This window comes from Neolamprologus brichardi, chromosome 23, assembly GCF_056152115.1.
Source record: "Neolamprologus brichardi isolate AB-2024 chromosome 23, ASM5615211v1, whole genome shotgun sequence".
Lineage (NCBI taxonomy): Eukaryota > Metazoa > Chordata > Actinopteri > Cichliformes > Cichlidae > Neolamprologus > Neolamprologus brichardi.
Window position 1 is genome coordinate 23272619 of NC_142125.1, and position 15662 is coordinate 23288280.

General features: G+C 39.1%; 1 protein-coding gene across 2 annotated transcripts in view; it reads right to left on the reverse strand.

The window, feature by feature from the left end:
* Nucleotides 1–15662, reverse strand: part of LOC102785397 (inactive dipeptidyl peptidase 10-like) — a 112017-nt gene that overhangs the window by 33878 nt on the left and 62477 nt on the right. For both annotated transcript variants that reach the window (XM_087835833.1, XM_087835834.1), the window contains exons 4-5: nucleotides 8779–8873; nucleotides 3748–3822 (exon numbers count right to left, since the gene is read on the reverse strand). In XM_087835833.1, the coding sequence (XP_087691959.1) occupies nucleotides 3748–3822; nucleotides 8779–8873 (170 nt within the window). The remainder of the gene's footprint in view (nucleotides 1–3747; nucleotides 3823–8778; nucleotides 8874–15662) is intronic.

A 15662-nucleotide genomic window follows, 5' to 3' on the forward strand; every position in this document is an offset into this window, starting at 1 on the left:
ACCAACCTTCCAACCAGTAGCTGAACTGCTCTACCACCTGAGCCACAGCCACCCCCAAGCGCTTGTTTATTCCTTTTGTATTCCCATTGTGTATTATTCTAATTTTAAATTGCTAGCCCAAACATTTGAGTTATGGACATCATGTTTTTTGTGTGTTTCTGGTAGAAACAGGTTATAACAGTCTTTTTCAGTGTTAGTTGTTTTGATTTTTCTCTCATTAAGCAGCTTAAAATTCTTCTCTTTGCACTTGGCTCTTTTTCTAATAACACACTTAACAAAACCTAGCTTGCTGGCAAAATATGCAAGTGTAAAACTTAAGGGTTATAATACACTCCAAGGATTTGTACTTAACTTCTATTAAATAGGAGGATTTCAGGACACAGCGGTCAAAATAAAAGCAGGCTCTTTTTTACATACTAACACACATGTGTTCATGTGGTCATAATGACAAAAACGATCTTGACGAGTGGAATAGGTGTAACACATCTTTATCAAACGATACCAAGGAAACTGGACGAGTTGTGCTTTACAGATTAATCTGCTTTTCACAGATTGCGGCTGACTGACTGACCTTCGCTATGATGCTTAAAATGATGTATGTTTACAAATGCTTCAGTAAAGTCATCTTTATCGACCCAATGATGCTATGAACTGTCACGTCATCCATTCTGGCTTAAATATCTTGTGTTATTGCACTATTTGTCTTGTGTTTTGTTTTTTCTTACAAATATTGATCATACTGACATTTTGCTCAGCAAAAGCTGTCTCAATCTATCTTCATCAATCTCTCCTTACAGCCCAGATTCCCCTCTTGTCCTCGAGCAGGATTTTTAGAAGCTATTTACAGAACATCTGCATATTCATGAATTACCACTGGCCAGTGGACTGGCCCCCAGGTTCACTTCAAGTCAATGGGAAACGAATCATGCAAATTTGGGTATACTGTATTTTATCAGAAGTACTGGGGGTACTGCCTCTTACTGTAGGCTTTGTTCAACAATTTTAAGTTAGGAATAATGTTACCCGATCCATCGATTCCACCCACCCAACAAATGAATGTGATGAAATAAACTAAGCAAGTGTGAAAAGTGTAGAACCACCTATAGCAGCAAAAATTTGAAATAATTGTTTTCTGCCTAACTTTATCAATCTCTACAATGTTGTGAAGGAATTTTGGTCCATTCATCTTTATAATGTTGCTTCGGTTCAATCGAGTTTGCAAGGTTTCATTTATGCACAGCTCTCTTAAGGATATCAGATCAAAGGATTTCAATCAGGTTGAAGTCTGAAGTTCGACTGGTCACTGTAGCATCTTGAATTTTTTTTTCACCCATTGCTTTTTGTCGCTGTGCTTGGGATCATTGTCCTGTTGCATGACTCAGTTTGGTCCAAGCTTTAGCTGTTCAACTTGCCCCACATCTGACTCTAGCATACTTTGGTATACGTGTTGTTCAGGGTCGACTCAATGACTGCAAGCTGTCCAGGTCCTGTGGCTGCAAAACAAGCCCAAATCAACACCCCACCACCACGTGCTGACAGATGGCATGAGGTATTTTTGCTGATGTTGGGTCTAGTTTTGTGCATTATCATCAAACAACTCCAGTTTGATCTCATCTGTCCAAAAGACATTGTTATGGAAGTCTTGTGGTTTGTTCAGATGTAGCTTTGCAGACCTAAGCTGTGTTGCCATGTTCTTTTTATAGAGAGGAGGTTTTTTTCAGGCAATCTTCCCAAACAAGTCACACTTGTTCAGTCTTTTTTAATTGTACTCTCCTGAGATTTAACATTTAACATGCTAATTAAGGCCTGTAGAGTCTGAGGTGTAGTTCTTGGGTTTTTGGCAGTTTTTCTGAGTATGCAAAATGCCAAAAGTTCTGCTTTTATAGAGGTGCTCATACTTGCTGATCATCAACTAATCAAGTCCATTTGATTGGCACCACCAGGCTGCTATTTACTCACTTAATTACAATGGAAGCAGTGAGAATGGACTTAAACTATACAGCCAAAAGTATTAGTTTGTTTGTCTTCAAACATGTATGAACATGAGTGACGCCCCATTCTTAATCCATAGGGTTTGATAGGTCAGTCCACCATTTGCAGCTATAACAGCTTCAGCTCTTCTGGGAATTTTTGACCGGTTCTTCCAGAAGCACATTTGTGACATCAGTCCATGTCTTTATGGACCTTGATTTGTGCACTGGTGTGCATGCTGCAAAAAGAAGGGGCCAACCCTAAACTGTTGCCACAAAGTTGGGGGCATGAAATTGTCACAAAAACACATAAAAATGCAAATTTGACAACTTGAACAAGGAAAGTAGTAAATGTTTTTTCACTCTTTGTTACAACATTTTAGATACCACTTCACATCATGTGCCACATTTATAAATGCTGACTGTAAAGCAGTGGAGGCTTGGGTTGTTAGACATTTGCTGTTAAACTGTAACACCGGCAGTTTGACTCCTAGTCCAGATCTCTCTCCTGACACTTATCTTTTGTGTTTTTGGCCCTCAAATCCATCACTTAAAAGCTGCTTGCTCTTGAGGTAGGAATTTAAAATTCTCAAATACTGGAAAAATACAGGAGATTAAATCATGTTGTTTGTGCAATTTTGGCCCTTTAAAGTTGCATGAAGGATTTAATTCACTGGAAACCACAAACCACACTTTAGGTTTTCTGATTTAATTTCCCCCAAAACTGCCTTTAAAGTCAGAAGACTCCTCTTACAGCAACATGTATCTGAATATATTAAGTATGCCCTCACTATGTAATCCAAGCTTAATATAAATATTGGAATATTAACTAAGGAATAAAACAAACTTGAACTGGAAAAAATTCAACTAAAAACCTCAGGAAGAGGCTTTAATTGTACTTAAGGGGATATCATGTTGCAGTAGATGGTAAACAGGGGTGCGATAAGTGGAGGGTATATTAAAAACGTAAAGCTCATTGAAAATAAAGCTATTTACATGTTTCTATATAAACAGAAGATGTTCCAAGGTGTGTTTTTTTATGGTAACAAACATCCTGCTGAGAGGCCTTTAAACTGGTGTTGCAGACCCCAGTGCAGGATGTACAAACATTCACCTCAGAGTTTTTCAGTTGCTGCAGACTTTCTAAAGCCTGGATGCATCGGTTTGCAAACAAATCTAAAAATCAATGGAAAACCTGTGAGGGGAGGAGAGCCTCGTGGTGGATGACTGACCGCTAACAAACAGAAAAACACAAAAAATACTGAGAGACAGAGTGAAAATGCACAGGAAGGGCAGAGGCACACAGCCTCACAGCAAATAAACACACACCTGCTCAGCACAGGTGCTGCTCTTTATATTCACAGAGAAACGGTGGGTACGTGCAGCGCGGTAAGTATTGTGTTTTGCAATCAGCTGGTGTATGCTCAGTCCAAAGTGAATGCTTTTAATTTATGTCGCTTCCATTTTTTTATGGGTTTGAAAAACAGTTCGTCTGAGAACAAAACAGCATGATTAGCAATAAAAACATCAGGTTGCTGCGTGCATGTAAGTGAATGAAAGCAGCCTCGGTATTTCACAGCACAGTGTCAGTACCGTCCTGGCTGGAAATGAAACAAAAGGTTTGTGACAGTGAGGATGAACTCCTGCCGCAGGGTGTGTGCTCACGAGGAAGCAAATAAAAAATGAACCATCTGTTCTGTTTGCTCTTTTTATGTGATGTTCAGGGGATTTTGATTTATCATAGTGGGTTGTGGATGCATTTTAATGTAAAACTCACCCGTTTGACGTCATAGGCAAAGAGCGCATACTTTAGATCTGCAGACAGGGAGTACTTTGCCACCTTGAAAGAAACCTGATTGAAAAAAAAGAAATAGATGAAGAGGAGAAGATTTTTTAATGTTTTTTGCTCAGTCCACATTTATAACAAGCAAGCAAACAATAACAAAAAAAATGATAACAGAGAGCTCAAGCACTCAGGAGGCAGGAGTGGACAACTGGTAGGAGTGGGGTGACAAAAATTGATTGAGCACTGGTATTGTGTGGCAATATTGCATCCCGATAAGGTTAGTTACCAAGTGTTAATAGATAAACTTCCTCCTAAATAGATTAAGTATTTGTTTTTTTAGATTAAACATAAGTTCCATAGGGCAGATATATATTTCACCATTTGACCCAACTCTCCACTTGCTTCATCTCCACAACTGCCAGGCTGCTGTCCTACTTCCTACCAATGTTGGGACTCTGCTCTTATCGTGATGCTTCACTGAAGTCTACAACGCTTCACCTCTTTCCCATTTTGTCATGTTACAGCTCTATTCCAAAATGGATTCAATTCATTTTGTGGGTTATTGTGATTTTGCCAATCACAATAACCCATAATGACAACGTTACAAAAGTTAGCTTGAAATTTTTTGCAACTTCATTCAAAATAAAAAAAACTAAACATGTATATAGGTATTCAAGACTTTTGATGCTACAAGCTTGGAACACCTATTTTTGGGAAGTTTCTCCCATTCTTCTTTGCAAAACCTCCCAAACTCTATCAGCCAAACACACAGCTGTTTTCAGACCTCTGCCAACACAATCAGACCAGGTTAAGGTGGTCATCTTTATGGACTTTACTGTGCCACTGGAAGAAGGCTGTGATGAGGCTCAGGAAAGGAAAACCCTAAAATAAATAAATACCAAGACATCATCAAAGAGTGCAGACAGAGAGGTTGGCAAGTACAGCTGTTTTCTGTAGAAGTGGGGTAAAAAGGGAATGAATTGAAGACAGCTGTGTGCAGGATTAGGGAAGCAGCAGAAAGAGCCTCTTGCTGGTATCAAAGGGAGGAGAAGGGCTGGAAGAATTAAATTGCTGAGTGCTGAGCCACCAACAGGAGGGTGTTGGGTGTTATGGTCAAGCGTCAAATTCTGATTTTTCCTAGTTGAGGTAAAATCTGGAGGTTGCTGTCACCCCAGCTTTTTTCCAGGTTTTGGTCAGGACAATGATGAAAAAAAAAGAAAAGAAAACTAATGCAGCAGGCAGAAGCTAATGTGGCAGATAAAGGTCACAAAATCACACGGGAACCTCAGCAGGTTGTGACATTTCTGGTATACGAAGTGGTAGACCAACATTTTATAGACAGCATTTCAAAATTGTGCAGAGTCGGAATAATTAGGCAGGCTTAAAAATTAAACAGCATGCATCATTTCTAGTGCCACTTTTTGCCTTATGTGTCATTTTTGCAATTATTTGCAAAAAATGAGACAGGCCAGTGCTTGGTTTAGATGCTGAAGCTGTTTGTCTATGCAGCTACCAAGCATGGGTCAAGACTATGACTTCTCATCACCGAGGCCACCTCTGTCTTTTGATTTCATCATGGAGCTACTCATTTAAGCATGTTGATGTAGAAACATGCTTCCTGGTGACAGCGCGGCTGAGAATAAATGGTTTATGATTGTGATGATGGAGCACCAACAGGATTATAATGATGCAATTAGAAAGCAGCCAATTTAGCCCTGCACTGGAATAATTTAAAATTCCTGGAAGTAATACATGTGTGACAACTCATGATGAATGTTCATTTGTGTGCTCGCATCAGGTTTTAGAGAATTATCTAAAATTATAATTTACATGTCAAATCCTCTTTTCCAGGTAAGTTGAGGTGAGGATCAACCTTAAAGCTAGAGTTTGTCCGCAGTGCAGACAGACGGGCAACTAGCGTCTTCACCAGGACGCTACTGTATTTTTATTGTGCAGATAAAGCAGGGATGAGGCTTGTTTCCTGCAGCCTCTGGGGACCCAGCAGCCAGACAGTAGAAGAGAAAGCTTTGTGATGAGGACTAGACAGAAGTAAGGTTGCAAGGCCAGTGTCTAATTTACTGTGCCAGTTCTGTAATTCTGTTTTCTTTAAGTCCTAAAAGATGATATTTGTGTTTTAACGTGTGCATGATCAGAGGTTGAGTAATCAAACTTTGTATAGAGGTACATCTTTGACCCCTGAAGGCTTTCATCTACATCTGATATTAAGATGGTATCATTCTGCAAAGCAACCATTTATAGTCTTTTAAAAACCATTATATCGTTTTAATTTTACAACATTAACTAATTTATATTCACAAAACTTGAATATTGGGTCCTTATCTAAATCAGATATTACTAACCCTACCAACATACTAAAATTACCCCTTTGTAGCTTTTACACAACTAGAACACCTTCTAAAACAATTATATCATTTCAAATTAATGAAATGATCTCATTTATGTCCACCAAACTTAAGTATTAGGTCCTTATCTATATCAAATCTTATAATATAATCATGTTCCCTAGCAACCACCTACCCTTTATTTCCTTTACGCACCTATGACACCTTCTAAAAGTGTCATATCATTTAAAGTTCATGATATTATCTCATTTATATCCACAAAACCTGCATGGTATGTCATCATGTTACCTGTCAAACACCTACCTAATGACAAAAATGACCTATTTGAAGTGTTTATGTCTTATCTTTGTTATGTTATGTTTACTCTTTTTAGCAGTGTTTTGTCACCTCCCGTTTTACCTTCAAAAAGGCATCGTATAATTTTCCTTTCACAACAGTAGTGTCTCATTTACATACACTAGTAGGGCTGGGCTATATCATGCCGTTCACGGTAATACCGGTGTAATTTTGGGCAACGATAGTAAAATGAAATATCGCGATAGAATATGGGTAACACGCGCATGCGCAGTGCCTTTGTTTACATACACACATGGCGGCGACGCAGAATGAGAAGAGCGAAAGTGACTATGTGCACGTTAGCATATGCTACTTCCGGTGCGGAAACTCCTGTGGGGAGCTTTGTTTCCGGTGTCCTATTCGTATCCTGTTTATGGTCCAAAACAAGTTAAGCAAATGAATAAATCAAGCGGCGATTTACATTTCTATAGATGTCTCGGGCATTTACCCAATATATCTGTAAATGATGTTCATCGACTTGTCGATATTTTTTCCCCGCGCCTCAGGGCAAAAGAGAAAAGGGATTCAAATGTTATATTTCTCAGCTGTCCCTCGTTTATCGCAGGTGTTATGTTCGAAAAATAACCAGTGATAGGTGAAATCAAGTAGCCAATTTTATTTTTTGACGGTGCAAAACGTTTCGTGGACATCGTAGACATACAGTACTGCTCTTCAGAGTCACACTGCCAGCGATCGATGCAGCGATTCTGTACTGTACAGGAGAGACGTCACGGAGGAGATCGTCTGCAGCGATCAGGACTCAGGACACAATGTGATGTAAAAATAAGCATGCAAACTTGCACTAAAAAATCCGTGAAACAGCGAGGTGAAAGGTGAACCGCGTTATAGCGAGGGACCGCTGTAATTTTGAAGGTAAGTCACAACATACCCTTCATAAATACTAATGTATAGAAACCCTTACCAGCAATTTTTGTGTGGCTTTTTTCACGGTTTGTTAACATGCTGTGTAGGTGTGTACTTGACTAGCTGATATCGACAAAACGGAAACATCTGGTTTGACTATTCTTCACCTGTAGTTTGAATGCTGAACATTTGCCTGTTTAAATCATAAGACCAGTCACTATACAGAGATGTGCTTCTGAATGTGGACGATGTGTCTTCTGCTGCAGTGATGCAGTTCTGCTTGTGTTGAGTGATGTAAACAACTGATCATCTAAACTCTTTAAACGTCAAAACTGATCATTAGATTTTTTATGACACAACAGTGGTGAGTGTTCCCACCTTCTCCTCTTTGTAACTTAACGCGATCTTTCCGTTTTCGAGTTTTGGACATCAATTTTGGAGTATATCTTCGCAGTAGCATTGACCGCAAAGTAAAGCTACCGGAAATGTACAACCCCACATCCGGTCTCAAACCAAGAAGTTAGCATTTTCTCGTGCACAGGGTCAAGTGGATCGTTAAATGAAACGGATGAACCAGAACTGGTTTGTAAAAATGCTGCAACTTCAGTGGTGTGGAACTGGTTTAGCTTTCATCCTCAGATACACAACAAAGCACTATTTTTGGTAGAGCATGCTAGCGGGCCGTCGTTATTACCGTGTTGTTTGGAAAATACGGCACACTTAAATCAATCCTTTGATTTTCTGAAAATCGACAGTGCCCTTATAATCCCGTGTGCCTTATGTATGAATTCTGGTTGTGTTTACTGACCTCGAAATGATGTTATGTGGTACACGGCGCTCGAAAATCTGTCAAATGTTTTAGTACGACTTTGCTAATCTACGAAGCCGCACCGCTTGATGGATTGTCGGAGCATTACGGCTATCGTAGGCAGGCGCCTCGCGGAGTGATACGTACTGTGCTTCAACATAATATTACCGTATTGTGTGTGTATAACCTCTTTTTAGTTTTTGTGGATATTATACATGGTTATGCTGAGAATATGTCGGCCAATTTCCACTGGAAATGCCTTTTGGTTAAACTGTCAGCAAAGAATATGCATTTGCACTGTTAAATTTTTATGTAACTTTAATGCAAAAAACAGCTGCTTGTTTAAGTGAAAATAGATTGATGGGGTTTTTTTTGCACTAATAAAGTTGAGGAGTTGTAAAGTATTTTGTCTAGTGTCAATTATATCGTCAGTTATATCGTTATCGCAAATTTTCAAATGTATATTATGATAAATATTTTTGATCATATCGCCCTGCTCTATACACTAGTATGTATATTCACACATCACATTCCTTGGCAATCACCTAACAGTGAAGTAAAATGGCATTCATAGAATATAACAGCTCAGGCGCATGGGTGTGTATTGGAATATTTAATATGTTTAAATAAAGAAAGTGTAAAAACACTCACAAATATGCTGTTGCTGAGGAGAACGTGTGTGTCATTCAGGACAAAGTCAAACTTGATGACATCTCCATCTCGGTTCCTGTAAACCACCTGGGAATCTGAAAATGGAGAGAAAAATACGTAAGACATAAAAGAGCCAGGAAAACATGTTTTTAAAAAAACAGTACACTCAGAATTAGATACAGACCACAAGATACCACAATAAAGCCCAAGTTCAGTTCATGTGATTGTCTGTTATCTTGCTAAAAAAAATTTAAATTACCATAAAAATTTTAAACTCAGTATGTGGAAGGTTCCAGACAAAGTGCAGAACCAAGACAACAAGAACATGTGGACAAGAAGACAAGTGATGAGGGGTAAGTGCTAACACCACGAAGACCAAACCTCTTCATGTACCATAAACAGATAAAGTAAGAGGCTGACTTCAAGAAGTCCTACCAGTAGCAAGAAAAGGCAAGTGTTCTGATCATGGCTGCAAACTCATGCCCTGAGCACAGTAAGTGTCACAGAGGCAGCACTGAAGGTGCACGTGTGCAAAGAAGCTCTGGGACAGTCCAGCTCCTCATGACAGTAATTGTGTAATAGTGTACAGGAACATTTGTGCTCGTTAAAAGCTCACAAGTCCCACTGGGACACTCCACTCCAGCGCTCAAGTCCTGTGGGACCTCAAGTTCCAGACAGATAAGCCGCTGCTGGCCAACCAGCCAAAGAAAGATACGTCAGACACGGGAGGAAAAAAAGGCAGTTTTTATAAATGTGGCTGCCCCAGCTGACGGCATCGGGAAGGAGAATGAGAAGATTGATCCCAGGTTGAATACTTAGTTCAGACATTTTACAAGTTTAAAAAAGACGTTGACTGAACTTCTAGTCTTGCACACACTCTTGGATTGTTAGTGTACAGAGGACTAAAATGTACATTTTCCATGTATTCATTACTCTGTAAAGAACCAGCGCTTCATTCAAAATGCATTAAAGACAAAGTTGCCCTCAGAAGTTTGCTGGTTGATGATGATTTTGTGCCCTTAAAGTGGATTCTGTGTTCTGTGGCTGAGATGACCATGGAGTCAAAACAGGACGGCAACCTCTTCGAAACTAGGAAAACAAAAATAGTGGTTGTCTGAGAGTGTGCAACACATTCACCCTCTGAATAGTTGCATACTTCGCTTTGTGAGAAGCAACCTGAAGGTTTATAAATAACTATCTAACCTATAAGCACAGACTGCCAACATGTTGCAATCAGTCTGAGTGCAACTCTGCACTACATATAACTACATATATAACAATCAAGTAAATTTCCCTTGATCAGATTCCATTAATTTTAACATTTTACTTTGGACTTCTGTGACAAAATCACACAAAAATATTACATGTAATTAAATTAGTTCAAGTCAGCAATTTGGGGCATAATTGAGATTCTGGTTGACCTTCTGTCTATGTAGACAGCAGCAGATTTGCAAATGTCCCCAGTTTATTACAATTAATAGCTGTAATGCCACAAACGGTACCGACAGTTTTCAAGAATTGCATGTAATTCCCAACTTGACCAACTTAACTTTCCATCTTGAGGCACCAAAGTAATTATATCAAGACAGGAACTGCCTCTGAGTGGTAGCTGACCTGGTCCCTATCGTCTACATCTGGAATAAAATTTAATTTAAAATTTACTTTAATCGTTCATTTGAGTTTTGACAGGTCACAAGTTTAAATTTAAAAGATGGTTTTACTTTTATGGAGAGATGAAGTGAACTGATGACAGCCTGAATTAATAAAGAATAAAAAAAAGCTCTTACTCAAAGTTTCTTTAGTTGTTTCAGTCAGAATAAAAATGGTGTAAACTTCTGATTTGAATTTCTTGAAAAATCACTCTGCTTCACATGTTAACCACACTGAACCAGAAGCAGCTGTGCCTCCCTCGCCTTCCCTCTTCACAAGCTCCTGAAACTCATTTAGAGTGAATTTGTGGCTGATTGCAGGAGCGGCAATCACTCACTCACTGCTATACGAGCAGAGGCAGCTTTCCAGCTGAATGTGCTCTAATGCAGCGTAAAAAAGCTAATGTGCATTCACATTGTTAGAGAAGACAAACAATGAATAGATGCAACCATTTTTAGCATAAATACGTAATATTGCTGGTTTGATCCAACTGCAAGTGGCTACAATTATCTCTGTTTTTTGAAAAGAAAAATGCCAAAGCTGGAAAATGAACACACCGTGCAGCTACATTGAACTCACCTTTAACATACAGACTAGAGGAGCTGGATCGTTTTTTCAACCACTGACTTTCTGATTAGTTGATGATCTGCTCTATTTACTGAGCCCCTGCTGCTCACCTCTTCGTTTTGGTGCTGGAAACTTACTGCTTTTGTTACCTCTTTGTTACTAATAGTGGGCAAAGATGGGCCTGAAAACACTTATGACAAAAAAACACACTTTTAACAACTTGCTGTGGATCACTCAATAGCATTTAGCATGCAAACAACCAGATATTTTCCCCATGAAGTCAAATTCAGTATTTAAATGGTCTGATATGTATTGAATTATATATATATACAACTTGCATGGCATGTTTCACCTGATAATGAGTAAAAAATAATTTATAAAGATATTTTAGAGCTTATTGTTTAAAAAAATAAATACCAACAGCGCAAGCTAGGAGTCACTGGTCATCACTGACCTTCCCCTTGTCCTTTTAAATTTTAGAGAAAGAAGAAAATGGCAGGAGTTCGTATATATTCAAGAAGAAGAGCTTTGAGAACAACCCCTCATTACGACTATTCTCCATGTTGAATTAGAGGCTAGTTTCCTGCGTCACAAAAACCCAGCAGCAATAACGTCAAAGGTCTGCCTAGACTCTAATCTCCAAAAGAAACCATCTTAACAGCCATCCACCTTTTAAACTGCTTATACAATCCAGGACTGCAAGGGGGCTGGAGCCTATCCCAGCTGTCATGGAGCGAGAGGCAGGGCACACTGTGGACAGATAACCTGTCTGTCACAGGGCTAAAACAGAGAGATAAAAACCATTCATGTTCTCAGCCAATTTAGAATCTCCAGTTAGCCTAACATGTACATCTTTGGAGTGTGGGAGGAAGCCAGAGGACCCAGAAAATTCCCATGCACACTCGATGTAGACAGGCTCCAGTTGGCAAGTAGATTGGAGCCCAGGACCTTATTGCTGTGAAGTAATCGTGCTCACCACTCCACCACCATAATGGCCAACATCTAAATATGAGGAAGCAAATAAGACTTGGCTGGAAGCTACCAACAGTTGGAATCCACCCCCAGCTGCCCCAGAAGTTAAAATAAGTACAGTACAAGTACAAGTACAAGTACAAATACAAATACAAGTACAAGTACAAATACAAATACAAATACAAGTCAAATAAAATCTACCTGAACAAAACAAACAGAGCTACCTTGTGGTGATGCCCGTAATTTTGCATAAATTTAAACTTTAAAGGGTACACTGTGTAATATCTCACCACTAGATGACAGCAAATTGCAGTGTGCATTCAAAGGGTGTATTTTGTTAACCCTTCCATTTTAAATTGAAAACTTAAAATTGTGTGGGAAACACTTTGTAATGCTGATAAGGTGTACTACATATATGTGTCTGGTTTCTATCCACATATATAAAGTGTGATTAGCGGAAAATGGCGATGTTCATCTCCACAAACCTACATATTTTGAATGGATTAATTCTGAGTTCATGAGAATGAATCAGTTTGCTGGAAGATGCAATTAAATACTCATCAGTGTATATTTATGAGTACAATGGGGGTTTTTTTTATATTAAATAACCTAAAAAAAAATACTTACTGTAACTTTTTGAAGTTTTTGACTGTAAACATAGTCCCCATAGACTGGCTCACTTTTCAAGGCACCCTCAAGTGGACACTGGAGGAACTGCAGCTTTTGCATCTACTTTCAACTCCGGAGGTAGCTGCTTATTTTCAACATGATATAGAATAAAGGCTTAATGCTGAGGTGTCCACATACCCATTTTGCCCATGTTTTGAAGCCCCCTTATCCACTGGAAGTCTCTGTGCTCCAGTAACAGCGATTGACCTGAACTCTTATAGAGGATGTGCAGTATTGTTCTCACATTATTTATGTTACATAATCATGTTTTACTCATGTGAGTCTCTGCTAAAGATGTAGTCTCGTTTGTCCAAACCTCATTAACAATCATGTATGACAAGCTGAGCAGCACTCACCCATAAGTGATTGCGCGCGCGCGCACACACACACACACACACACACACACACGTTATCGCTCTGTTGCATAAGCAGCTGGATGTTTTCTTCATCCTCAGCTCAAAAACACATAAGTTGTCCATACATTACAATAATACACCACAAATGCAGATAAACAGGTGCACATTCAAACCGACAGAGCAGGTTTAGTGAGGAGGACGTATAGATGGTAGTGATGTAAAATAATGAACACGTTTATAAAGTTAGCAGTTAGCTGTTCGCTCTGACAAACGCTGCACTGTGGGTTTTTGGTGGTAATTAATTTTTCAGACCTACAGAGTCGCCTGCCCCATTAGCTGTTTTGTTGAGATTGATGATAAATTTGGGAAATCGCTGCCTGACATGCAGCGTGGTGTAAATCTAATGTCGATCAGGTGCGATGAGAGCCCAGAGACAGCGCAGACGAGCGAGGTCTGGGCTTGAATTTACTGCCGCGCCTCCTGGAGATGTTGTGGGTGTAATTCACACATGATGGAAATTGCTTCCTTGACAACCTCTGACTTATTTCCTTTTCTCTCCTCTTATAACTTTGTTAGGCTTCAGTAGCTGCTCGGCCCTAATTTAACAGCATGAAGGACACTAATAAAAGCAGTTCGAGACACGGTTGACAGATTAAGTGAAAATAAAGCAAACACTTCAACAATAATAATAACAGAAAAAAAATAAGCTGTGAGATTGCAGCTTCTTGAGTTCAGTCGCTGCCAAACAAGTTCTGAATATCATTAAAATAATATGTAATCTCAGCCTCATCAGGAAACCAGAGCAAAACAAACACGTCCAAATCTTCTTCCTGATTGCTTAGAGCACGTACCCCCAGAGCAAACACAGGAAGGATGGATGCAAATAACTAATTTTTTTAAGTTCAAACTGCTGAAAAGATCAAAAGTATTGTTCCCAAAACAAGACTACCACACCTAAATCCTCATGTTACATACACATACTGTCTGCATGCTGACATATGTCTAAATCTAAAGAAGAAGAAGAAAAATTTTATCTATCCATAAAGGGGAGAACATATTCAAAGTGATTCAATAAATAAAACTATAAATATCATAGAATAAGCTGGAAATGGATGGAGTGACCACTCTGGGTTGATCTATGTTCCTATCCTGCTTTATGACCCCCGGGTAGTGACTGACAGAAAAAGATGACGGATACGAGTGACAGAAATTAGATTCCTCAGAAGACTCTAAGGGCTCTTATCCAGTAGGGGCTCAGAGTAGAGCCAAATGCCTTGTGCAGAAAAGTTTTATGTTCAGACAAGACAAAGATTGAGCTCTTTGGCCATATTGACAAGAGGTATGCTTGAAAAAGTAAAGATGAGGCTTAAAAACCTAACCTGTGCCAGCTGTTAAGCATGATGTTGGTAACATCATGCTCTTGGGCTGTGTTGCTGCCAGTGGTACTGGTACATTGCACAAAGTGGATGAAATAATAGAGGAGGAGGACTACCTGCCAATTCTTCAACTTCACAGTTGAAACTTGGACACAACAGGAGAATGATACCAAACATACATCAAAACTAGTTTTGAATCAATAAAGCGGGCTTATATTAAGCTTGGCCTTCCCAAAAACCTGAACTCAACCCTGTTGAAAATTTGTGGACTACACTTAAAAGTCAGGAAAACGTAAGAGTCCGTCTGTGTCAGGAAACCATCCAGTTGAAATGAACTCTACCAATTGTGCCAAGAAGAGCAGCCAAATTTCAGCCAGAATTATGCTGGAAGCTTGTTGATGGCAACCAAAAGTTTCTGGTTGAGGGTCAACGTGCTAAGGGACATTTCACCAAACATTAGTGTGGCTGTGTGTATAAATTTGATCAGTGTGGATTACAGAAAATCCAAAACAAATTCAAAGTTACGCACCCGCTACTTGTTATTAAATTACATGCTGTGCAATCATTCCACTCTGGAAAAAGAGAAGTTCAAAGAAATCATTAAAAAAATATCATTTCATTCATGCCCATAATAAACAGATATAAACTTCTCACCACAACTGTATAGTCATGACACCAAAATAACATTTAGATCAAAGTTCTCTCCAAAAGACTTTGGTGATATGGTCATTTTTTTTGTCCAACAGCTGACGATTGCTGGTATATTTGCCACATACAGTAAGAGAATCTTCACTCCCCAAATCCCATTTTCAGTGACGGTACTAATGGAAGAGCCCAACTGGGTGAAAACATCTCTTTTTAAAGTCACAAACTAGGATTATTTTTGGTTTTCCAGTACTGGAATACTGGACCTAAAATTACAGATCAGGTGAAGGATGCTTCTGTTTGCAGCCTCTACATTAGCAGGTAGTGATACCAAAGGCTATAAAAGACCTTAAACATGACTGATGATCTCATTTCAGCACCAATAAGCAACTACTAAAGATGTGTCATTCGCAGTCGCTGACATTCTTTGCACTGCCGCTTCCCATTACACACACTATAAATTATATTGTAACAATGATTTATTTACTAAAATTGGTTCTTAAGTAGGTGTATCATTGAATTAACTTAATAAAATTACAATAATTACCTGAAAAACAACAGCAGTTAGCCGTACACCAGCTTCTTCCTTGCTTCTACACATACATCAACGTGTGTGTACATGTGTGTGTGTTAGAGGACTAAACATCCA